At 44.7% G+C, this 26,950-nt stretch overlaps 1 protein-coding gene across 5 annotated transcripts in view; it reads left to right on the top strand.

Moving 5' to 3' along the window:
* Window positions 1–26,950, top strand: part of KY (kyphoscoliosis peptidase) — a 105,157-nt gene that overhangs the window by 69,304 nt on the left and 8,903 nt on the right. For 2 of the 5 annotated variants that reach the window (XM_077488646.1, XM_077488642.1), the window contains 5 exons: window positions 2,383–2,430; window positions 6,779–6,847; window positions 17,105–17,232; window positions 21,865–21,973; window positions 22,371–22,488. In XM_077488646.1, coding sequence (XP_077344772.1) covers window positions 2,383–2,430; window positions 6,779–6,847; window positions 17,105–17,232; window positions 21,865–21,973; window positions 22,371–22,488 — 472 coding nt within the window. The remainder of the gene's footprint in view (window positions 1–2,382; window positions 2,431–6,778; window positions 6,848–17,104; window positions 17,233–21,864; window positions 21,974–22,370; window positions 22,489–26,950) is intronic. The other 3 variants (XM_077488643.1, XM_077488645.1, XM_077488644.1) reach the window with 3 other exon arrangements.

Below are 26,950 nucleotides of genomic sequence, written 5' to 3'. Positions count from 1 at the left end.
CCCCAAAACCGTTCAGTGGGCTGGAGGAAACACTGGGGCAGGGTAGCACTCAGCCCTGTGAAAACAGGAGTGTGAATTGATCTTTAGTAACATAAATTTAAGAAATTACTAATAGATTCAAAAATTCATTATTGTAATATCCAATAAAATGTAATCAATTAAATTCCATATATAAATTTTTGTAATATTGGAATATATGTACCTGAAGCAGTAATTGAAATGGAGTATATGGCTTGATATGGGCTTCAAGACAGTGGTGTCTAGTGGTGACTAAAATAAAAAAATAATTCTGTATATAAGGATATATGTGAAAAAAAAAAAAATCATTATTGTAATATCCAATAAAAACAAATTAAATTCCATATGTTAATTTTTGTAGTATTGGCATATATGTACCTGAAGCGATAATCAAAGTGGAGTATACGGCTTGATATGGGTTTCAAAACAGTGGTGTCTAAAATAAAATAAAATAAATTATATATATATATATATATATATATATATATATATATATGAACAAGAAAAAAAGGGAAGAATATTATACTAAGGCTCAATGTATTATAGTATAAATTTTAGCATACAAAGGTATGTCCAAGTAGAGTAGATAGCCAGGTATCAAGCAAATGGGAATAGATCAAATAGATAAGGGAAAGGGCATGGCCACGCCATCTTCATGAGCTCATGTAGAATGGGAGGCCGTGCCTTCCAAACACATTCTGATTGGCCAGACCGAGTGTGAGTGGCTCCCCAGTTTGACAGCCCTGGACCATTCCCACCCAGAGACACACAGATAACGTCTCCATGAGGCTTATCAAGGCTCCAGCTGTGGCCAAAACACGACGCTCGTGGATCCCTCAATAGAGACTTTCCAGCGGTCCTCCTGTGCTCCTGTGACACTGCATGTGGATGCTTCCACCCATTCTAGCACTCTACATGTGCTTCAACATTTTTCACGCAAGTTTTTAGTAATGTTTTATACTTATATACTGAATAAATTCCAAAGCTGTTTAAAGGATTGGCTTGGCGCTTCTCTCTCCTCTTTTAACAATCTCGTCAAAGCATGTCTTCATGGACTTGGTGGGTGGAAAGGAGCACGGATGGACAAGGATGGAAGCACATCATTGTCGGAAATGCCTTTTACATGTAGTAACATTAACCATACCTTTCACTGGTAACCCCTAAACTCTACAATTTGAAGGGATGCTCATACATTTTGGCTATATATGTAGGTATATTAGTCATGTGTTTGCAAACATTTGGCCATATATCATAGGTGCTGGATGCTTACAGTATATCCTCTAAGGCTTCATGCCCACTAGGCATTTAGCTCTGGTGCATGAGGCTCCAGCATTAAGGTGCAGTTGAAAAGTACAGGCACCCCATCAAGCCCTACCGCTTGTGTTACAGGCATTTGTCCATAGATGCATACTGCAATTAAAGAGTGATCTCTTAAAACTTAGCGGAGCTGCAGCCAATTTTGTGTTTATTAATAGTCAGCAGCTACAAAAACTCTAGCTGCTGACTTTTAATAAACAGGCACTCACCTGTCCAAGGATCCAGTGATGTGTTCACCCGAGCTGTTCCTTCCCCTGCTGCTCTGTTCCTGGTGTCAGCATCTCAACTGTGGGCACCTGGCTTGTGGCTTCACACCTGAGTGCCCACTGAGCATGCACGAGCCATGCTGCACATTGTGAATGGTACTGCAGTCTTCCGGGACCTCTGACATGTCCCAGAAGTCTGCAGGGAGGGGGAGAGGAGAACTTCCGCTTGGGTTGCCTAGGAGATCTAAATGGAAGTGGGAGTGGGTACACGTCACAAATAGGTACCCACTACCCCCTGCAAAAAAAGTGTCCTTTAGTGAAGAGGAAGGGGGGAGGAGGCCTTAAAGCAAAACTTCCAATTTTGGGTGGAGCTCTGCTTTAAGGACCACTGCACTGTCCCACCCTTATCAGCTTTTGGGTTCTTATAGAGTTTAACAGGCTACTGGCAGCAGGGCTGGGTGGTCCAAACGCACCTTACATCTGCACCTAAACGCTGGACTATATACCAGGGTTGGATGCCCAATGTACCAGGGCCTAAATCTTACACTTGGCCATGTGTTCAATATAAAAATAAAAACATTGAATCAATTTCTTTAAAATAGTTTCAAGTTCATAGAACCGACTTGTTAAAAATGTTTTCTTACTGTGAATTTGATGTGTGAAAGATGCACAGTAATTAAGGAGAAATACATCATTGCTGCTACTATGACAGGTTCATAAAATGTTACATATTGGGTATTCGTACATCCTGCGACTTGCCAGTAAGCTCCCCAATTGTTTTCATACTTAATTCTAATTTGCATCTTCTGTTTGTGTTGTCATTAAACCTTTTTTAATTTAGGCTTTGAGAATGATGGAAAAAACAGACAGATGAAGCGTGATAGATGTGGTAAGTTGTCCTCCAGACTGGCAAGAAAGTGATTTTTATAGACTTGGGGTATTCTGTTATTTTGAGTGATAGCTAACACATTTCAAAATGTTTCCCACTAACCATATGTATTTTGCAATCACTAAACCACAGTCCTTTTCAATTTATATTATCACCGGGTTAGTTTATAAACTGGCTGAACCTGGCGGTGCCATTTTGGAAAACATAAATTAAATTCTTATTAAATTAGAAAAGACATTTATTGAGAACACATTATTAGGCTCATTTCACTTAACTTTAAAGTGGAACTTTAGTCAAAAAATAAAAGTGGTTGTAAACCCTTACAGACCACTTTGACCAACAGGTAAGCCTAGATTAAGGCTTACCTGTAGGTACAAGAAATATCTCCTAAACCTACACTGTTTAGGAGATATTTGCAAAAATACAGGCACCGTAGACAGCGGCATGCAGGCGTACTGTGCATGCTGCTGCTGATAGCAAGGAAAACTAGCCACAAATGTGTGTCTTGATTTGTAAGTCTGTTAACTTGTTGCACATTTTCACTGGCAAATAAATTGTACACTTTCAGAGCACTAGTTGACACTTTTCCAATTTGTAGCAAATTTGTGTGGCAAGTCTCTAACAAGAGTTTCAGTGGTGAGTCTACAGCAAGAGCTCTGCAAGTTTACAACTTGAAAACTTAGTCACAGTGACCCCTGTGGTGGGATGACCATTGCACAACATAACTGAACCAAAACTTGCAGCTGACTTGCAGAATGTTTGCAAAGAAAGTTGATCTGGAGTCATGCAAAGCGGACTTGCTGTAAACGTGCAACAAACTTGTGAAACCTGTCAAGTCTAGCAATAGCTTAGCGAGTCATTTTCAAACTTGTGGTACAATTGCTTGCTACCTGGAAGGGGGCTCTGGACTTCAGAAAAATGGCAACCACCATCAAAAAGAAGCATGTGCAATGCTGGAGGCAATTTACAGCACATTAATAGTAATTTTGGTAGTGTAGCACTGACCCCCGAAGGAGCTGCTGGTTTTATTGGCCTCGTCTCTGTCTAGGGTTTCCCATGGTAGATGGCCCAAAGAACTGCAGAAACTGACACTGGATACTTTTTTTAGGTTATTTATTTAAAGCATAACAGTCTTTTAATGGAGGGTAGAGGGATAGGAGAAAAGTTCAGGTACTGTTGGACTGAAAAAATAGGAAGTCTCTCACAATAAAAGTCCAGAGAATTACTGTTTCATGACCACCGGATAGACCTCCTCTCACTAGGCCTAGTAGCCAGTAGGGTGTTAGGTAAAGCAAAGTCTCTGCCACAGACTTGGATGTAGAACACTTGTGAAAAGTCTTTGCCATGGACTTGAATGTAGAACACTTGTGAAAAGTCTCTGCCACAGACTTGAATACAACTGAGGGACATAGACAAATTTAGAGAGCTATCATACGGTACCAGTATCTCTCAGCCGGTCCAGTGATACCGTATGAGTGTAGATCCATGAACTGAGCTTCCAGGCTCCTTCAGAGAAACCAGCCTTTTGCATGGCCTCTTCCTGAAGAGTCCTCCCCGGATGCTCCTCCAGTTACTGGGCCTCTCCTTAGAAGAGACGGCACTGGACCACCTTTGAATCCTCAGGCCTCGATAAACACTCAGACCTGTCCCTGCAGTTACTTCGCCTCGGGCCATCCAGCCCCGAGACTCGAAATTGCAGGGCTGGTCAGGAGGACCAGGACTAAGCAAAGCTCTTCTGGACCGGAACCCAGAAGCACGTGATCTCAGTCCCTTAAATACCACCCCCCAGAATGCACAATAGGACGACACTCCCACTGGGCTGGTTCCCATAGAGAGAGCGGCATTCAATATGCCCAGCTAAACTGCATTCTCATACTTTGCCAGCGGTGACAGCGACACCTGCGGCCAAGGAGAACTCAGTGCAATCCAGCTAGACTGGTACTGAAACCATAATTTGGTAAAATTAGCCCTAAAACCTAACTGTGGTTTCAGGAATATTAATTTTCAAAAGGTATAGCGCATGCTCGTCAGGATCCGGCACTACAGTAGCATAATGTGGAATGGATGATCCTTGATAAAGAACCTTATTTTTTATCAATTGTTATGGGTAAAGTTCTGCTTTAACCACTTGCCGACTGCCTCACGCAGATATACTGTGGCAAAATGGCACAGACAGGCAAAGTAACGTATGGGTAAATTACTTGCCTCCCACTGAATCCCACTGATTCATGGCCACCCCTTTGCGATCGCTCCCGGCAAATGGAATCCTTCCTCTGCTTCTGTAAAGTAAACAGAGGCAGAGGAAGTGATGTCATTTCCCCTCGTGGCGGTCTCTTCGTTCTGGCGCCCAGGAGAGAAGACATGAAGTAAGTGTACCAAACACTACACTAGCAGTAGAACACGCAGGCACACTTTCCCCCCCCCCCCCCCCCCGATCACCCCCAGTCACCAACGCCCGGAACCCCCTACCACAGTGACACCAATAGCAGTTTTTATTTTTTTACTTATTACTGCATTGGTGTCATTTGTGACTGTTATAAATGGTAGGGCAGTTAGGTGTTAGGCCCCTTTAGGTCTAGGGGAACCCCCTTATAAAGGTTTAACCCCTTAATCCCCCCCCCCCCCCGTCACCAGTGTCACTAAGCGTCTTTTTTCTGATCGCTGTATTAGTGTCACAGGTGACGCTAGTTAGGCAGGTAAGTATTTAGGTTCGCCGTCAGCTTTCTATAGCTTCAGGTACCCCTATATACTACCTAGTAAAGGTTTTAACCCTCCGATTGCCCCCTAGTTAACCCTTTCACCAGTGATCACTGCATAACTGTTACGGGTGATGCTGATTAGTTAGTTTGTTTTTTTATAGTGTCAGGGTACCTGCTGTTTATTACCTAATAAATGTTTAACCCCCTGATCACCCGGCGGGTGATATAAGTTAAGTTTTAGGGTCAGATAGGGTCTGCGTCGCCCCAGGCAGCCTCAGGTTAATGCCAGTACTGCTAACACTCACGCACGCAGCATACACCTCCCTTAGTGTTATAGTATCTGAACGGAACAATTTCTGATCAGATCTATACTAGCATCCCCAGCAGTTTAGGGTTCCCAAAAATGCAGTGTTAGCGGGATCAGCCCAGATACCTGCTAGCACCTGCGTTTCCCCCCCCCCCCCCGCCCAGCCCAGCCCACCCAAGAGCAGTATCAATCGATCGATCGATCAATCACTGTCACTTACAAAACACTAAACACATAACTGTAGCATTCGCAGAGTCAGGCCTGATCCCTGCGAACGCTAACAGTTTTTTTTTGGTAGCGTTTTGATACAGTCACTGACAGACTAGGAGCTTTTTTTACTTGTGAGTCTCACTAGTGTACCACTAAATTTAGAGCCCAAAATGGCAAATCGAAGGTACACTAATGAAGAGGCCTACACATTTCTGAGCATGACAGATAGTGAAGAGGAAGTCACTCATCTGTCAGATTCAGGCTGAGAATACGATCCTGTAGACGACAGTGGCTCCATGACAGATAGCTCTGACGAAGGAGTTGTGGTCCCTGCCAAGGTCAGGCGTACCAGACCCCGATCTTCTTCTTCTGTCATTGAGGTGCAAGAACCACAGGTCCCTCATCCTTCTGGTGAACTGGTAAGCACCAGCAGCCTAGTACACCCTAGTCAAACCAGCACTGCAGTATCACGTGGTGAAATGGCGAGTCCCATAAATGCAGTTCAAGCTGGTGAGTTGGCAAGCACAAGTAGTGTCCCGCTGCCACCAAGAAGAAGACAAAGGCAGGCCCGTCGTGCCCACAGTGCCTTTCCTGCTGCATTCGCCAATCCTAATTGGGAACCCACCACTTCTGCAGCACCCGTACTTCCCCCATTCACTGGCCAACCCGGCATTCAGGTGGAAAGAGTTGATTTTACGTCACTTGATTTTTATTCGCTATTTTTCACTGAAGATCTCTATAGATCTATTGTGGACCATCTGTATTTTTTCGCTTTATATCGCAAAAAATTTAAATCGCAGAGGCAATCAAATACCATAAAAAGAAAGCTCTATTTGTGGGAAGAAAAAGGACGCAAATTTTGTTTGGGTGCCACATTGCATGACCGAGCAATTAGAAGTTAAAGCAACACAGTGCCAAATTGTAAACAGTGCTCTGGTCAGGAAGGGGTAAATCCTTCCGGGGCTGAAGTGGTTAAAAGAGAGAAATGCATCACTAGGTACTTCTGTCAATAGAGATGAATTGATTTATTTCCAATTCAAACAAATGTATTAGACATGTAGGAGAACTGTATTTCTGGAAAGTGAGAGGGGAATGCAAAATGTCCAAGCTGAGTATGTTTTTCATTTTTCAGAAGAAGTGAAGGATGCCAGTGGCCTTCAAGACACAAAAAAGCCAAAAGTCAAACACTCTGGACAATTTGGTAAAAATTAAAGTATATTTATAGAAAGTGTATAATTTTTGTAGCAGGGTGCAAAACAGACCCTCGCAGCTTCTTCAGTCCATGTGCACATTTATTTGGACTAGTATTGTATTTTATAATATACACATTACAGTAATTTAGGAGAAAAGGAATACGCTGCAGTCACTGTCGGCAGTGTTTATAGAGTTGTAGGAGATAAAACTTCAATGCGAGACAGCTAAAGTGATATTAAATGCAATAAAAAAAAAAAAAAAAAAAAAATTATATATATATATATATATATATATATATATATATATATATATATATATATATATATATATTATACAGCCAAGTCCATAAATATTGGGACATCAACACAATTCTAATCTTTTTGGCTCTATACACCACCACGATGGATTTGAAATTAAACAAACAAGATGTGCTTTAACTGCAGACTTTCAGCTTTAGTTTGAGGGTATTTACATTCAAATCAGGTGAACGGTGTAGGAATTAAACCAGTTTGTATATGTGCCTCCCACTTTTTAAGGGACTAAAAGTAATGGGACAGATTAACAATCATCCATCAAACTTTCACTTTTTAATACTTGGTTGTAAATCCTTTGCCGTCAATTGCCATCTGAAGTCTGGAACGCATGGACATCGCCAGACGCTGAGTTTCATGCCTGCTGATGCTCTGCCAGGCCTCTACTGCAACTGTCTTCAGTTCCTACTTGTTCTTGGGCATTTTCCCTTCAGTTTTGTCTTCAGCAAGTGAAATGCATGCTCAGTCGGATTCAGGTCAGGTGATTGACTTGGCCATTGCATAACATTCCACTTCTTTTCCAGGAGTGCTGGAAATTAGCCGACAGCTGAGCGGCCAGCATTGAGAAGGAAGGGCTGAGCCCAGCCCTGCCAGTACCCCCTCCTCAATGACCCCTCCCCCTCAAAGGACTACCAGGCTTGAGGGGAAAACGTCTATGGAAATCACGGAGGAGGACAGGGGCATGTACGACTGAGGATGAGACCCAAGAGCGTTCCACCAGACCATACCCTTTCCAATGTACCAGGTACTATATGCGCCCACTTGAACCTACAGGAGTCAACAATGGACTGTACCTCATACTCATACATGGTTCTCAATCTGTACAGGGTGAGGATGAGGCACTCAGGTGGTAAAGTGGTTGCAGACCAAAGGTTTTTATAAGGAGACATGAAATACATTCGAAATGTGCATATTAGAAGGAAGGTCTAATGCGTAAGCCACTGGTTTAATCCTGCGAAGAATACAGAAATACCCAATAAACCGAGGAGCGAACTTCAGAGAGGGAACACAAAGTCGGAGGTTGCGAGATGACAGCCAGACCCTGTCCCCAACCTGGTAGGAAGGCGCAGGCAGGCGCCTGCGGTCATCATGGAGTCTGCACCTATCATTAGCATGTCGCAAAGCCTCCTGGACTTGTGCCCAAGTGGAACAAAGACCATGGAGATGCTCCTCTAACGCAGGAATACTCTGCGGAACAAATGAGTCAGACAACATGGAAGGTTGGAAACCATAGTTCGCCATAACCGGGGACAATCGGGAAGTAGAATTCAAGGCACTATTGTGAGCAAACTCCGCCGACGGTAAGAGGTCTGACCAGTTGTTATGATGGTCAGAAATATAACAACGTAGGAATTTCTCCAAGGACTAATTGGCTTGTTCTGTGGGCCCATTAGACTGCGGGTGATACGCAGAGGAGAATGCAACCTGAATTCCCAACTGTGCACAAAAGGTTCACAAGAACCGAGAGACAAACTGACTACCCCTGTCTGGGTTGTCCTTAGACAATCACCTTGGGTAGCCCATGTAAGCAAAAGATCACCTGAGCAAAAATGGCATGCCAGTTCCTTAGAAGTGGGCAACTTCTTAAGTGGAATACAATGGGACATTTTCGAGAACCAGTCAACCACCATGTTGCCCTGGGAGTTGGGTAACTCCACAATGAAATCCATAGATGGGTAGGTCCATTGACTCTCCATTGGGTATGGGTTGTAGGATGCCCACTGGAAGGTATCGTGGAGTCTTACTCTGAGCATACACAGAACAGGCAGCTACAAAGGCAGTTACATCAGCACATAGACTAGGCCACCAGAATTGTTGGGAAATGGCCCAAAAGAGTAGATTCTTCCCAGGGGGGCCAGCAGCCTTGGGAGAATGGTAAGTCTGGAGCACCGCAGTATGGAGACTCTCTGGGACAAAGCAGCATTTACAAGGTTTCTCAGGAGGAGCATGGACCTGAGCAGCAAGAATGTTGTCACCCAAAGGAGAAGTTAGACTGGTGCGAACCGTAACCAAAATATGATCAGGGGGAATCACAGGAACTGGAACAGCTCCATCTTGGAAGTGGAGGAAAATTGTTGTGACAAAGCGACAGCCCTTACATTCTTAGTACCAGGTAAGAATGAGACAATGTAATTGAAACTAGACAAGCAAAGAGCCCATTGCGCCCTTCTGGGAGAGAGACGTTCGGCCTCATACAAGAATGTGAGATTCTTATGGTCAGTAAAAATAAGAACCCGGCACAGTGGTACCTTTTGAGGAGATGTCTCCATTATTTCATGACTCCACAGGTGACAATTTCTTGGAAAAGTAGCCACAAGGATGCATAGCGCTCTGAGGTAGGATGTTGAGACAGAAGGGTGCCAACTCCAGTCTCAGAAGCATCAACCTCAAGGATAAAAGGAAACGTAGGATCCGGATGTGCCAACACAGGAGCAGAAACAAAGGCAGCCTTGAGACTCTCAAAGACCTTAATGGACGCCGGAGACCAACTCTGTGGGTTAACGTCCTTTCTGATCATATCAGTCAGGGGCTTGACCAGAGACGTTACGAATAAACTTCCGATAAGAGTTGGCAAAGCCAAGAAAAAACTGCAGAGGACCTAAACCCACGGGTCGGGCCACTGTAGGACTGCTGAAAGTTTCTCTGGGTCCATCAAAAAACCAGCAGTGGAAATGAGATAACCCAGGAATTTAACCTGTTCAAGATGGAATTTACACTTCTCCAATTTACAATAGAGATTGTTCTCTCTTAGTTTCTGAAGCACACGACAGACATCTGTGTGGTGGCTCTTCAGGGATTTGGAAAATATGAGGATATCGTTTGAGATAAACCACCACACATAACGGCAACAAATCTCGGAGGACCTCATTAATAAATTCTTGGAAAACTGCTGGGCGTTACAAAAGCCAAAAGGCATTACCAGGTACTCATATTGGCCTGCTCTGGTATTAAATGCAGTTTTCCACTCGTCGCCCTCCTTAATCCTCATGAGATTGAATGCCCTTCACAAATAAAGCTGTGAAAACCGTTGCTAACTAGAGGCAGTCAAATAACTCCGTAATCAACTAATCAGATAGGCATTCTTAAACAATTGAGACCCTATAATCTCAACAAGGTCTCAGTTCGCCACTCTTCTTCTTCAAAAAGAAGAAGCAAGCACCAGCAGGAGACAAGGATTTGCGGATGAAACCCCGAGAAATACTCCAAGACCGACAAGGGGTAAACCCGGCCACGAGGGGGTATGGCACCAGGTTGAAGGTCAATTACGCAATCATACGACCGTTGTGGAGGCAAACTACCGGCTTGACCTTTGTCAAAGTCATCGCTAAAATGACAGTACTTTTCCGGCTTTGAGAGTGAAGAGATGCACAGGGCATTGGCTAACTTCTGGAAGCATGTCTTACTGCATTGTGGCGACAAGGAGAGAACCTCAGCATGGATCCAATCAAAAGAGGGGTTGTGCCTCTGTAACCAAGGATAACCAATAACCAGCGGAAACTTAGGTGAGGAAATAAATTGGAATTGGATTATCTCATGGTGAAGAGCCCCTACGGCCATGGACAATGGAACAGTCTCACGAGTCACATGGGCAGGCTGTAGAGGTCTTCCATCAAGAGCCTCAATGGCAAGTGGAGTGTCACACAGCTGCAGCAGAATCGAGTGCTTCGATACAAAGGCAGAATCAATGAACAGGCCTGCTGCCCCAGTCGATTAGAGTCTGTATCTTGACTGACGACTCAGCCCAAGAAAGGGTGACCGAAACCAAGGCTTATCCTTCTGGATAACTATCAGCAAAGAGGTACTCACCGAGGCCAAGATGCAGAGAGTGGTGGCTGTTGCGACTCAGCGCACACCACCCCTGGAGGTGATACAGGGAATGGGTTGCACCAAGAGGCACAAGCCTCCAGCGGGATACCTGACTTGTGTGAAGGTCTGGACGAAGGCTTGTGCAGGATGGACCGGACCAGAAGGTAAGCAACCAGCAGGTCTGCAAAACAAGTAAAGAAAGTGCAGAAACAGGCCGAGGGTCAAACACCAGTAATCAGTCCTGGAGCCAGCAAGGCTGAGTGCAGAGGATAATCCAGAGGCAGGCCGAGGGTCAAACACAGGTGATCAGTCCTGGAGCCAGCAAGGCTAAGTGCAGCAGACAGAGAATAATCCAGAGGCAGGCCGAGGGTCAAACACAAGTATCAGTCCAGTGCGCAGCAAGGCTAAGAGCAGGAAGTTCGTTTAAACAAGCCAGGGGTCAGGTCAGGAGAGAATCAGCATAGTCTTCAGGCAATCCGGGTCAAAACAGGAAGTGGCAAACAGGAACAGGAAGCAGGGAAACACAGGTGAGCTGAGACAAACCAGCAACTTGTCTGTATGCTGAGGATCCTTTTATAGGCTGGTCAGGGAATTCACGTTATGCGTGTGCTTGAGCGCGCACGCCTCTCAGTAGGGCTGCGAATGTGCGTGCGCCGGAGCGCCGATCCATGGCAAATTTGTGTGCGTCTTTGCGCAGGGAGATGGTGAGTTTGATTCAAATTACTTCCCTAATAATAACTGGGGACAAAACAACGCCACCTAAGGTCTGTCTGTGACAGGACCTCAAGGTTCGGGCATTCCCTGGATGGGCAGGACAAGATTTCAAAAAGTGATCTGCCTGGCAACAATAAAGGCACAATCTCTCCCTCCTCTTAATGGTTCTCTAATCCACAGAGAGGCACGTGAAGCCCAAGTGCATGGATTCGTCTTCACAGACTGACTCGGTACCAGGAGGCATGGGAGGTGAGGGAGGCAAGGGTGGGACTGTAAAGTTCGGAGACAAATGTACAGGAGGCTTCCACAAACGCTCCTTAAAAGAGTCTTTCTCTTAGTCTGGAGTCAATGAGGATGGCAAACGTGATCAACCTCTCCAGCTCAGTGGGTATATCTCAGACTGCTATCTCATCCGTGTTGGTATCCAGGAGACTATGAGAAAAAGCAGCCATGAGGGCCTCATTGTTCCAAGCAACCTCTGCTGCCAGAGTACGGAATTCAATGGCGTAATTGGCAACAGTTCTTGTACTCTGATGGACATGAGGCACTTGGCAGCAGAAGCAGAGCATGAGGGAACGTCAAATACCCTTTTGAAAGAAGTTAAAAACTCAGGGTAAACTCAAGACATCAGGTTTTTGTATCTCACATAGAGGGTTTGCCCAGGCCAAGGCTCTCTCAGAAAGCAAAGATATCACGAAACCTACTTTGCTTCTGTCTGTGGGAAACACCTGGGGCAGCACCTCAAAGTATATCTCAACCTGGTTGAGAAACCCTCTGCATTGGACTGGATCACCCCCAAATCGCTGGGGAAGTGGAGCGGAACCAGACATACCTCTTATAGAGGTAATGAATGAATGAAATACTTGTATAGCGCACAATGCAAACTGAATCGCCTCTAGGCACTGTGGCGAGCTTTGATCATCTGCTAAAAGAGGAAGGTCTTGAGTTTTTTCCTAAAAGCCAGGTGATTTTATTCCAGGTGGATGTTGATTGGTAGAGCATTCCATAGCCGAGGCCCTTGGACAGCGAATCTCCGATCCCCCTTGGATTTATACCGGGCTTTGGGCACGAGGAGGAGGTTTTTGTTGGCTGATCGAAGACTGCGGTTTGGTGTGTAATGATTTATTTTCTCCATTAGGTATTGCGGAGCTTCTCTATGCACGCATTTGTGGGTGAGGCAAAGGGTCTTGAACGTGATCCGATTTTTTATGGTTAGCCAATGTAAGCTCCTCAGTGAAGGAGAGATGGATTCCCAGGGTTTTTTTTCCTGTTATCAGCCTTGCCGCCCTGTTTTGGATCAGTTGTAATCGCGCAAGTTGATATTTTGGTAATCCTATGTAAAGCAAATTTGCGTAGTCCAGTTGTGAATTAATGATTGTTCCAACTACCACTGCTTTGTGATTTTTTGGGATAAAAGGGATGAGTCTGCGAAGCATGCGCAGCAGATGGTGAGATCCACTGACTACAGATCCTATTTGCGCATCCATTGACATTTGTGCATCTAAAATAACCCCGAGACTCTTCACTTTGAGGTTTTGGTTGCGGGATTATGATTTGGGTGTAAGATAAGAAGCTCTGTCTTTGATTCGTTCAGCTGAAGGAAGTTAGTGGTCATCCAGTCCTCTATTGATTTGAGGCAGTTTTCAAGTTGTTGTTTGTGACCTTTTTTTCCATTGATCCGGAAATAAAGTTGCGTGTAGTCAGCGTAAGAGTGGAAGCAGAGATCTGAGCATCTGATGATTTGAAGGAGTGGGCGAATGTAAATGTTGAAGAGAACGGATGACAAAGGAGAGCCTTGAGGGACTCCGCAGGTGACTGCCGAGTTTCGGAGAGGAATTTTCCTAGTTTCACTGTCTGTGATCGATTTCCTAGGAAGGATGAAAAACCATTGGAGATATATGTCTTGGACTCCGGCTACTTCTGTGAGGCGGACGAGTAAAGTATTGTGATCTACTGTATCAAACGCTGCACTTAGGTCTAGCAGTACGAGGAGACACGGCTCTCCGTCATCTGCTGCTTCGAGGGCGTCATCCCAAATCTTGAGGAGAGCTGTTTCTGTTCCATGACCCGGGCGGAAGCCTGATTGCAGCGGGTCCAGGAGTTTGTGAGTATCCAGGTGAAGTTGTAGCTGATGTACTACAGCTTTCACCATGATCTTAGAAATGGTGTTGAGGCTTGTAATTGGCCTATGGTTGTTTGGATCCTGAGGGTCCAGGTTTGGTTTCTTGAGTAGAGATTTGACTATGTCTTGTTTGAGGATGCTGGGAACAATCTCTCCGTGGAATGATCTGTTTATGAGGTGGGTTATGGTTGGAGCCACGATGTCGGAGCATTCTTTCAGTAGTTTTGTGGGGATGATGTCAATAGGTGAGGTACTGTCACGCAGTTTACTAATGATGTTTTTTGTGGTGTCTACGGTAATTGGGGATAGTGAAAATTTTGGCGGTTGCGGTATGTTGGTGCAGACATCCTCTTTATGTATTTGCTGGCTGAGGTTGGATGTTTTCTTCTGACAAATTGTTTCCCTGATGGTTTTGACTTTATCGATGAAAAAATCCGACAGTTTGTCACAGTAATCCTGGGATTCACTTTCTGGGGTTCTAGGCACAGCGGATTCAGTGATTGATTAACCTTGTTAAACAGTCCCCATGGTTGGTTTGCAGCCGTTGAGATTGTATATAAGAAGTGGTCCTTTTTGGCTTTGAAGATTGCTTTCCGATGACTCTCTGTGAGACCTCTGTAGTTAAAGTGGTTTTCCTCGGTGGTATTTCTTCTCCATGTTCTTTCCGCTCTTCTGTGTTCTTGCTTTAGTACGGCGAGGGAGCTATTAAACCATCCAGAGTTTTTCTTCCTGATGAGAGCCCTGTGTTTTGGTGCTACCGAGTCTGCTGATTGCAGCAATGCCCTGTTCAGGGAGTTGAGTGTTTTCTCCGTAGAGTGGTTTAAGGTTATTGTAGTTATCTTGTTGGACAGAGTGGATTTGAAGGATTCGGAGTACAGTTTTTTATGCGATCTGGTCCAGTGCGTTGTTGTTACAGGATTCCGTTTTTTGTTGGTGATGTTGGTAGCTATTTTGAATTTGATGGCGTGGTGATCCATCCATGGCAATGTTATGTTTTCGAGTATGTTGACGTCAATGTTCTGTTTGAAAATGAGGTGGGTGCCAGCACAGAGACTGGAGCAGCAGCAGGGATGGTCTGCAACACAGGTAGTACTGGAGCAGCCACAGTGGGAGATTCCAGGTGAACCGTGTGACTCAGGAGCTTTTGTAACGCCATGGCAAACTGATCCATGCGGTGATCCTGCTCATCCAATCTGGAAAAAATATTACCAACAAGTGGATTCACTGCATCTTCTGAATTCCTGGCCTTCGCCTACTGTCAGAAACCATGAATCAGTTTGAGACAGAAGTACAGTTAAATCACTTGTTTAATAATAATAATAAAAAAGGCAAATGGAGTAAACGTAGTCAAAACATAGCCAGAGTTCAGGAACTGGAATGGATAGTCAGACAAGCCAAAATGTCAGGGAGTCAGGGAGCCAGAGATGAGCGTAGTAGAACAGCAATCTGGATCTGGAGCCAGAAGGAATGTCAGCCAAGCAAGTCTTTAACAGGAACAGAGCAGAGCGTCTCTAGAGATGGGACCAAGGCAAAGGCAGAGATCATCTGGACTGGATAGCTTAAGTAGGCAGGACTGATGAGCAGGATCTGGAGCCAGAAGGAATGTCAGCCAAGCAAGTCTTTAACAGGAACAGAGCAGAGCATCTCTAGAGATGGGACCAAGGCAAAGGCAGAGATCATCTGGACTGGATAGCTTAAGTAGGCAGGACTGATGAGCAGGATATCATCAACAGGTGAGTCACTGTGGAGAGATAGGAGCTGACAACTAGCCGACAGCTGAGCGTCCAGCTTTGAGAAGGAAGGGCTGAGCCCAGCCCTGACAAAAGCTATATTTGTGGGAAAAAAAGGACAATCAATTTTGCACGACCGGGCAACTGTCAGTTAAAGCGAGGCAGTGCCGTATCGCAAAAAATTGCCCGGTCATTAAGGTGGTAAATCCTTCCAGGACTGAGGTGGTTAAAGGTACACTGCAGTCAAATGAGATTTATATAGACAGTGCTGGACAAGGTCATCTGGCAACCAAGGCAAATATGCCAGAATACATCCTCTCCCCCTCCTCTTCCCAAACTGAGATGGATGGAGTGTGTACATCAATACAAACAGGAGTTGGGCTCATACATAGTGCAGAAATTACAGCTGCTGTCATGTCCCTTGGGTTACTATCTTTTGGTCTAAGCAATGGTGATTGGGATGGGGCACTTACTGTGAGGTAGGGAATAAAAACGTATTGCGATATAAAAATAGGAAAAAAATATTGATGAAAAAATATTGTTATTTAAAATTAATTATGTAGTCCAGATGCTGTCTGGTATAATGTAAAAACATCTGGACATGCATGGGAAGACACGATAGCATGAACAAGCAGCTCTGCCTTTACTTTGAGGTGGTGAAACCAGTTGTGATTTGTGTTACATCTCTTCCTGGATGAAAAACTGAAGCCACAAAAATGTGTACCCTGTATGCATTTCAGAACTCATTCTGTGCTTTTGACTAAAGTATACATTTAAGATCTAATTCATATTTCCTTTTTACTGTATTTATTTATATACATTTTCAAATTGCTCTTCCTTGGGGTTCTATGCACAAGTGGTGGTTTTCTGTGACCAAATGGGTTCTCCATTAACCCTATACCCCAAGCAGTACCTGCTAGGCTGTTTCCCTGATCCGTAAGCAGATACATTTCTGACAGTGTTCTTACATGAAACCTTGTTTGCTGTGAGAAAATGAATTGCATGTAACTGAATGCAATTTGTTTCAACCTCAAAACAGTTCTCATTTCTGTAAGTCAATACCACTATTCCTTCCTTATAAGAAAATAATATATCACCATAGAAGTTGGGAACCCTGGTTACAACATCTTATCACATGCCTATGATCGCTCTCACTTGCTTCCCTAAGCCTCAACATTATTTGTCCAATTACTCTCTGGGCTCTCCTCTTTCTACTTATGTTACCTCAAACTGATCAACTTGTGAATTTAAGGCTAGTTTGTATTCATCCAAACTAGTAATAGTGCTCTCCTACTGTTAACCGCGTACACTCCATGTATAATGCTCTGTTTTACTCCTGCTTAGCCTGTTTCCTCCTGTACAACTACAAAACTTTTCATTGCTTTTCATTGACTAGCTGAAAATTACGTTTAGATGGGCTTTATTAGAATTTCCTGCACTGCTGCAATTCATAAATAAAGCATTGACTTGTTAAAAAAAATCGCTCTCCCTAATAAAGCATTTATTGTATGCAATACAGGTGATACTATTTATTCATTATAAACCTAACTGAACAATAAAATGTTGTTATTATCTTATAGGGGCATGTGATTTGTCTCGTACAGTTGTTTATTCTTCCAATTTAGATTATCCCTGGGACAGATCAAACCTGAAGTCTCTGGAGATTGACTTAAAGGACTTTAAGGAGCTGGATCGTTTTGCTTCCGAGGTACAACCCAACTTTTTTTTCTGTCAGATATTGTATAATCAAACTCTATGAAAAAATAAATAAAAAAAAGATTTGGTTGTAATAAGTAGGCTACGCTGTGATAAATACTCCAGTAATGTATATGTAGCGGATGACATTTGGGACCAAATGTCACACGCTTTGTAAATTTAGTTTTTGCCTCGGCACCTTACAGTACTGAGGGTTAATTGTGTAGGTAAGACTTAATGCCGGTCTGGCCAGGCCATGATTGATGTTCTGCCTGGTCATGTGAAAGGTGAGGTGCACATGACAGACGTGAACCAGGCTTGGTTGGATTTTTTGGTATGGACCTCTCTGAGCCAATCAGCGGGAGTGCCAGACCTGCTGAGGAGTCTCGGAGGGGGTACTTAAGCAGGTGTGGGTCACGTGTTCGGGGTTCCGAGAGACCCGTGTGGTCTGTTCTGGTTCCAGGACCGGGGTAGCCCCGTGAGGGCTCCCGGTTGTGGGGTGTTCGACATCCCGCAGCATGTTCCTGTCAGTGGCCCCTGTTGGACCCGACTCGTCTGGGGTAGGGATCCGTCTGTTCCCGAGTCTCGGAACCTGCTGGTCCGAGGCGCTGTAACTGAGGGAGGATTCAGAGTGTCCAGGTATGCTCTCAACTTGGAGGGGCACCACAGCTCATGCAAGTGACCGGGGAGGACTCTTCGGAGGAGGGCCGACAAGTGGCATCCTGAGAAGTGCCTGGTTACTGAGTTGGGAAGGACATTGACGAGTCCACACTTTTCCAGTACCTCAAAGGAAGCGGGAAACGTTCCAGGTACAGTCGGAAAAAGGTTTCTGTTCATCTTCGGTTGATTGTTCAAGTTTGGGTCGGCATGCTGACTGCCATGACCTCTGGCTGGGGGTCTGTTCCTCATTGGAGTGCCCAGCTGCGAGTGGCTACTCTCTGGGTGGAAATAGAGTCTTTGTTAAACCTGCAGTTCAAGGTACCTGAGTTCTTCACCTGTGCCCTCTGTTCCCAAAGAGATCGTGTTTTGTGAGAGTTTTACTGCAAAATAAAACCTTTTAAAAGGACTTTATCTGTGTCGTTGGGTATCAACCCTGGGAACCCCTAGACGCGGAAGAGCAGGCCAGGAGAAGGTAACCGGTAAGCCCATTCAGTCAAGGCCGCCTTGCAACGGGTTATGGCCGCTACATATAATACAAGGCTTTATTTGCCTTTCAGAATCCCGAGTGATTTTATGCAACTTGGAATAGGTCTTTGAAGCATTAATACAATTCCAAGACCTCTGTAAAGAAATAAATGAATACATACCTGTCCTGCTGCATGCGTAGCTGATTCCTCTGCTCTGCAAAAGACAATCTTGCTGGAAAACCTTTTGCATTTCAAAACTCCTGGGAATGTCAGATGCTGGTGTCCCCCTCTATTCAGACACAAAGACTGAATCACATTGTATTATTGTAGATGAATCACAGAGTGCAATGGGCACCAGGCATCTGGCACAAAAACAAATGCATACCAGATGCTGAAGACCTTTCTGAAACCTTTCCCTCCACCCTGGCCTTTTTCTCGACAAGTGGGCTGCAGCACCCTGTGGTACAGTCTGGGTTCTTCAGAGGTGCCTTGGCAAAATGCCTAAAACTTGCCCCAAATTGGCCAAAAATTGTCAATAAGCTGGTGGTGGATCAAGCCTGCCTTTTTTTGTTACACAAAGCCACAGGTCTTTATTGTGCAGCACTACAGCCTTGGGTACTGTGCAGGTCAGCTACCAGCATCCTAACAACTGCTGATATCAAAGGTTAACAAGGAGAAAGTCAGACACCTGAGGATGTCCTTGTTTGATCTTACCCTACCCCTCTCTGTCAGAACTGGGGTCATGTTAGCAGAGGGTAGGGGGAGGTTAAGAAACTGAGGAAGGTGGGAACCTTAGTCAGTACCAGCAAAGGAGTATCTGCTTTGCAAAAATAAGTCCTCTGTAATGCTGGATGTCCTACATGTGTGGATACAGCTGCATTCTGTAAAACTAATTTAGTTTTTACATTTTTGAATGGGTGCCTCAAGATTGCAGAATTTTAAAGGGTGCCTTGATGGAAAAAAAATAAAAGCTGGTCTACACCACGAGGAGTCACATAATATTAAATGAAAAGTTGAAAATTCTTACTTTACAGGTGGTGATTTTGGATTTTTTAAAAACTGTTACTTGACCCTTTGAAAGCAAGAGTGCCATGAGTTAACATTTTTTTTTTCTAGATATATTGGTGCTATATGAAATATATGATGATACACATTTTTTTTAGTATCCCTGGAGTGAGCAAAAACGGCAAACACTTTTTTTTTATGTATTTGGACTACTTCAGAATGCAGCTTTAGTAGTAGAAAGTTTTTTATACCTCAATGAAATGTAAATAATTATAACAAAAATGCAGCACTAAAATGTGTTTACGAAAATGTGACCATAAACTAAAGTTTGTCGAAACGACAAAAATAAACAGTTCATATTATTATGGGTGTAAAATATATAAAAGTGCTCCACTTTAGCCTTCACCCAATGCTTGGAAACACCCGTAGTGCCAATCCTTCACCAATGGTAAAAATACACACTCACCAGAGGCATATGCTGTCTATTACTAGAACAATAATAAGTGCTTTGTGTGAATTAGAGCTGCAACTAACGATTAATTTGTCTGTCGACTAATCTATCGATTATTTTTTCGATTAGTCAACGACTATCCGATTATTATTTTTATTTTTATTTTTTAATGAATCTAGTGTTTTTTTTTTTTTTGATTAGCTAATTAATCCTTTGGATAACCTTGAGAGTATTGGCGGGGCAGAGTATTGCATTGGCGGGGCAGAGTATTGCATTGGCGGGGCAGAGTATTGCATTGGCGGGGCAGAGTATTGCATTGGCGGGCAAAGTATTGCATTGGCTGGCAGAGTATTGACATTGCAGAGTATTGGCATTGCAGAGTATTGGCATTGGCATTGCAGAGTATTGGCATTGCAGAGTATTGGCATTGCAGGGTATTGCATTGGCTGGCAGAGTAATGGCATTGCAGAGTATTGCATTGGCGGGCAGAGTAATGGCATTGCAGAGTATTGCATTGGCTGGCAGAGTATTGGCATTGCAGAGTATTGCATTGGCTGGCAGAGTATTGGCATTGCAGAGTATTGTATCGGGCTGGGTATGGCGGGATGGCTGCTTCCATCCGACCTCTCCCCTCCACTGCACAGATCAGTACAGAGAGGGGAGAGAGAAACCGGCGTCATGTTATGACGCCGGTTTGTTTACAAGTGATCGCTCCGTCGGAGCGATCACATTGTAAATGCCTGGGTGTAGAAAGATGGCTGCTGCTTCGGAGCTAGGCCGAAGCCGCGGCCTCTCCTAAGGCCGAGACCGCGGAGCGCTCCGTGGATCGCGGCATGTGCGCTCGGATCACGGATCAGTGCTGATCCGTTGCACCCCTAGGAACAGCGGCACGGAGGGGGGAAGAGAGGGGGATAGCGGCACGGAGAGCAGCGGTAGATACTAAGCACTGCCACCACTGTGACGCATCGACGCCCTGCACGCACATTGACGTATTTTCTTAGTCGACGTAGTCGATTACGTCGACGCGTCGTGGCAGCTCTAGTGTAAATGGCATCCAGCATCACCACAATGGCAGAAACAGACTGCTGTATTCCACTCCACCAGGGGATAGTACCAGAGTTATCAGCAAGGAGTGACCAACATAAAAGGCGGCATGACCTCTAGCCCTTTACAGTGTAGCTCTATGTGGTTTTCACATGCAAATACACAGAGAGACAGAGAGACAGCTCCTAAAGATGCTCGTTTGTGTGAAATGTACATAGAGTTACACTGTGAAAGGCTAGAGCAGTGTTTCTCAACTCCAGTCCTCAAGGTGCCCCCAACAGGTCATGTTTTCAGGCTCTCCATTATTTTGCACAGGTGATTTGATCAGTTTCACTGCCTTAGTAATTACCACAGACGTTTCATCTGAGGGAAATCCTGAAAACATGACCTGTTGGGGCGCCTTGAGGACTGGAGTTGAGAAACACAGGGCTAGAGATCATGCCACCATTCTCTGCAGGTTTGGTGGCCCATTATGTTGTTGACTCCATGCTGAAAACTTTGGTTCTATTCACTGGTGGAATGGAATAGAGCAATCTGGTCCTGCCATCTGTTGAGCGAGAGTGGTGATGCTAGATGCCATTTACACAAAGTGCTTATTGCTGTTCCAGTATTAGACAGCAAATCCCTCTGGTGAGTGTGTATTTTTACCATTGGTGAAGGATTGGCACTACGGGTGTTTCCAAGTATTGGGTGAAGGCTGAAGTGGAGCACTTTTATATGTTTTACACTCATAACAATATGAACTGTTTTATTTTCAGTTTATGGTCACATTTTCGTGCACACTTTATTATTATTATAGCGCTGCATTTTTGTTATAATTGGTTCTTGGTGTACTATATATCTACCTGTATTGCATGCTGCTGTTTAAATTTCACTGAAAAAGAGCTAACTTTATTTTACTATTTTTACAATGAAATGTAAGTGACTATGTTTTTGAATATTGGTAAAGTGTATATGTGTATATCTGATAAAAAAAAAAAATAGGTATATTAATATCATTATTCATTCTTCACTTAAGGTAGATTCCAAAGGGACACTTGAACAACTAGTGAAAGAACTTATAAGTGTGAGTAAGACAGACTTGGAAAAAACAAGAGCTGCCTGGATATGGATATGTCACCACATAGGTGGGTCCAGTTAATAATAAAATATGCATAGTAATTTAAAATAAGAGGAAAAGAGACTAAAATAAATGAACAAAGAAGAGGCACAAAGAATGTGTATGTTTTCTTGCTTACATTTTCTGATTTAGTTTAGGCTATATAGCACGGAGGCAGTGTTTTTATCTTTACTGATTGGTTATATTGACTTGAGATCTGAGAATCAGGCTAAGGTGCTCAATAAGTGGGTGCACTTACAAAGTCCCTGTACCGTGGGCAAGTCATGTTATGACCTTTATTCATACTTCAGTAGGTTCCAATGGCCTGTTTTTTTTTTATACCAAAAATACATTTCTGTTTCATTATATGCCACAATTAGAAGTTCATATTTTTTCAAATTTATTTATGTGTATATGTACTGTAGAATATGATGTTCAAGGTTATAAGAATAGATTCGCCCAGGCTTCTAATGCCAATGATGTCTTTCGCACACGAAAAGGAGTCTGCGCTGGATATTCTTCATTGTTTCAACAAATGTGCAGGTAAAATAAATCGTGGACATTTATTCTTTGCTTATACTAAAAATGTGTATGATACTTTTTGTTACTCCTCCTAACCTGAAGATGATCTATTAAAAAACGTTTTTTATTATAACGGCTTATATCTAAAAGATTTAGTAATCTTGGTAATACTGAATTTAGAACTGTCTTAGTTTTTATTGGGGAAATAAGCATGTACTGCAGATATGTACTTCATACATTTTATTTTATTCTTGCCTTGACATATGCTAACTTATACTTTAAAAAAAAAATAACCAAAAACCATTATAGTTTTTCTTTAACGGCAAAACTTTTGTTTTGTTTTGAATAGAGTGGAAATGGATTAGAACGCCTATTAGGGAGATTTACCCTCTTACCTATTTGTCCTGTTTACCATTATCATTGAAAGTGAAAGTAAAAAAAAAATATTTAGTTTGTTGCCAGAAAGGCAAGAGAGGGGGATTCTTCCTATGGAGACACTAGTTCTGGAGACCTGGGGGCCCCAAAGGATTCCCTTAATTTTCAGTTTTTTTTCACTTCCTGTTTTGGCTATGGGACAGGAAGTGAAGGTAAAGCTCCCCAATGAGGCAAGGATGGCGAAAAACAAAAAAAAAACTGACAGGGGTTATAAGCCTCCCTTACTCTATCCAAAATGAAAACAAATTTCTTATAGTTCCACTTTATTTTAGTTTTTACAAGAGTAATTAGTGATTTTTTGTTATTACTTACACATACACCTCCTGGAAAGTGCAATAACAGAGCACTCTCTGTTTTCTAATAAGGCCGTAGTAGTCTGTCTCTCTCTATTTATTTGAGGCTTCATATACTATGAAATAAAAATAGCAAGGAGATTTTTCCTCATTCTTCAGGTATGTATTCTAGAGGGAATTAAAGCGGTTGCAAACTGCTGGATGTTTTTTTTTTCTTGCCTGCAAGGTAATGTCATAATGTGCTAGTATGCATAGCAGGTACTCAAATGTTTATATCCAATATTTCATATTTATATGACTAAAAAGAAATGGGATCATGGTAATTTGATCCACCTCCTGTGGAGATGTCTGAAATGACATCCCTACTGGAAGGGGGTGGTGGCTAAGCTTAGGGGTCGGTTCACACAGGGGCGACACAACTTTCAACACGACTTTTGGAGGCAACTTGGACATGACTTAAACATGACTTGGGCACGACTTGGGGCGACTTACAACACAATTTTAAGTCGCCCCAGGCCAGGCAACTTTTGCTGCGGCCAATCAGAATGAGCTCTCAAGGGGGAACTCCACGCCAAATTTAAAAAAAAAAACGGCTGGGTTCCCCCTCCGAGAGCATACCAGGCCCTTAGGTCTGGTATGGATTTTAAGGGGAACTCCCTACGCTGAAAAAATGGCTTGGGGGTCCCCCCCAGATCCATACCAGACCCTTATCCGAGCACGCTACCCGGCCACCCAGGAAAGGGGGTGGGGACGAGCGAGCGCCCCCGCCTCCTGAGCCGTACCAGGCCACGTGCCCTCAACATGGAGGGTGCCTTGGTGAAGGGGGGGCCGCACGCCCCCCCCCACCCCAAAGCACCTTGTCCCCATGTTGATGAGGACAAGGGCCTCTTCCCGACAACCCTGGCCGTTGGTTGTCGGGGTCTGCGGGCGGGGGGCTTATCGGAATCCGGGAGCCCCCTTTAATAAAGGGGCGCCCGGATCACGGCCCCCCACCCTATGTGAATGAGTATGGGGTACAATGTACCCCTACCCATTCACCTGTGGAAATAAAAAAAAAAAACACAACACACAAGGGTTAAAATTGTTTATTGCACAGCTCCAGGGGTCTTCGGGGGTCCTCTCGCTGGACTCCTCCGCTATCTTCTGCTAGCTCTTTTACTAGCGGAGGAGCCCGGCTTTCTTCTTCGCCGCCGCCCTCTTCTTCCGACTTCGGGGGTCTTGTCCCCCCTCTTCGGTTCTTCTTGCCAGGCCACTGCGCCTTCTTCTAGCTCTTTTACAAGCGGCCGGTCTTCTGTCGCCGCCGCTGCCGCCGCCGTCTTCTGTTCTTCTTTTCTTCTCTTCTTCTCTTCAGGAGATGTTGCCTCGTTGCTGTCTCTGCTCACAATGACAGGGATGTGTCGTGCGGCGACTTATATAGGGACATCCCGGATGATGTCCCCGCCCATTATAATGTCACAGTCCCAGAGGATGCTGGGACTGTGACATCATAATGGGCGGGGACATCATCCGGCAATGTCCCTATATAAGTCACCACACGCCGCGTCCCTGTCATTGTTAGCAGAGACAGCGACGAGGCAACATCTCCTGAAGAGAAGAATAGAAGAAAAGAAGAACAGAAGACGGCGGCGGCGGCAAAGGCGACAGAAGACCGGGCCACTGCTTGTAAAAGAGCTAGAAGAAGGCGCGGTGGCCCGGCAAGAAGAACCGAAGAGGAGGACAAGACCCCCGAAGTCAGAAGAAGAGGCCGCGGCGACGAAGAAGAATGCCGGGCTCCTCCGCTAGTAAAAGAGCTATAAGAAGATAGCGGAGGAGTCCGGCGAGAAGACCCCCGAAGACGGAAGACCCCCGGAGCTGTGCAATAAACTATTTTAACCCTTGTGTGTTGTGGGTTTTTTTTGTACATTTTTTTTCACAGGTGAATGGGTAGGGGTACATTGTACCCCATACTCATTCACATAGGGTGGGGGCCGGGATCTGGGGGCCCCCTTATTAAATGGGGCTCCCGGATTCCGATAAGCCCCCCACCCACAGACCTTGTCCTCATCAACATGGGGGCAAGGTGCTTTGGGGTGGGAGGGCCGTGCGGCCCCCCTTCCGCAAGGCACCCCCATGTTGAGGGCACAGGGCCTGGTACGGCTCAGGAGGGGGGGGTGCTCGCTCGTCCCCACCCCCTTTCCTGGCCGGCTGGGTAGCGTGTTTGGATAAGGGTCTGGTATGAATCCACACCAGACCTAAGTGTCATGGTTATGCAGTGATCTTCCTGTGTTTGCTTACCTCCTCTCATGTGTTCAGACTAAGAGGTCAGCCACTTCCACCTGGTGGTTTTTATAACCTCTCTTCTAAGCATGGCTCCACCCCAGGCCCTATCAGGGAGCCCTATATTAACCTCTGCACTGCAGGCCATCAGGGCTGATCAACCTTTGTGTGTTAGCTTCCTGTTACCTGCCGTGTGCTCTTCTACTGTTTTCCGTTACCGACTTTGGCGTGTCCTGACTATCCCTGTTTTCCTTTGATCCTGACCTTTTGGCGTGTCCCCGACTATTCTTGTCTGCTTGTGGCCTCGACCATGGCTTTGTCCCTCACCATCCCTATCCTCCTGTTGTCTACTGTGGGTGTGAGCTGGGGGACCCTGGGGGTCGTGACCTGGAGCCAGTTGCAGCCAAGTCCATCCTCACCACTCGAGGCTCTGGTGAACACCTGCTGGCTCTTAGACTCCGCGCCCCAGGGAATCTTACGCTCTAACCCCGGTGGGATCCATCTTGGTGTTCTGGCGGCCCTGCCTTCCTATCACCTTGACCCCTGTCCGCAGCAGTCAGCCGTAGGGTCCACAACATTGCGGTGCACTCCTAAGCCCTATGGTGTGCATCTGTCACCTGGGCTCTAGGTGACCTGACACTAAGGGCCTGGTAGGCTCTCGAAGGGGAAACCCACGCCAAATTTTTTAAATAAATTTGGCGTGGAGTTCCCTCTTGAGAGCTGATAATTCTGTGAGAGTTGCCTCCGTATAGACGGAGATCTGACTTGTAGGCGACCTCCATTGAAATCAATGGGTACCAGTCGCCTACAAGTCGGATTAAAGTAGTACAGGAACCTTTTCTGAAGTCGGAGCGACTTCAGTAGTGTGCATTAAGACGGCTCTCATTCACTTACATTGATTTTTACATGTTGTCCGACCTGAGGCGACTAGGGGCGACCTGAAGTTGGATATGAGTCACCCCTGTGTGAACCGACTCTAATTCAGTATTTCAGGTTTCCCTCCTCTTAGATCTTAAAAAAAGGTTTTTTTTTTTATTGCGCTAGAGATATCAAACATAAGCAAGGCTGTATTATATGTGGGATAAGGGGGAGGGAGGGGTTAAAAATTGTCCGGGAGTGGGGCAAAAATAAAACAATATAAAAAGTCAATGAAAGGTCATTCAAAAAGGACTGGTTCCTGATGTGAGTTGGCTTCCAGTGTCACAGATCAGAGTAGGCAAGGCACAACGAGCCACCAGCGCCAACAGACAAGAGCATACAGCCTGAGAGGATCATCTCCTGTGAAGCCCCACTGTCCATTTGAATTTCTTTTATGATATGCTTACATCTTACACAGAGTGAGTGCATTTTAAACTATAATTAAAAGCATGTTTTAAACTACTACACTCAGGTTGGCGCTGCTTGTTCTCTGTTTTTATATTCCTCTTAGATCTTAAATGCTGTATTTAAATTATTTTGGACAAACCGACTTGGAGGCCTTCATGCACTGAAAGTCGGAG

The sequence above is a fragment of the Lithobates pipiens genome, unplaced genomic scaffold (assembly GCF_037356315.1).
Source record: "Lithobates pipiens isolate NorthernLeopardFrog02 unplaced genomic scaffold, aLitPip1_a1.2 Scaffold_18, whole genome shotgun sequence".
NCBI lineage: Eukaryota > Metazoa > Chordata > Amphibia > Anura > Ranidae > Lithobates > Lithobates pipiens.
Note: the sequence above shows the minus strand (reverse complement) of the source record. Positions and strands in the feature narration are given on the sequence as shown.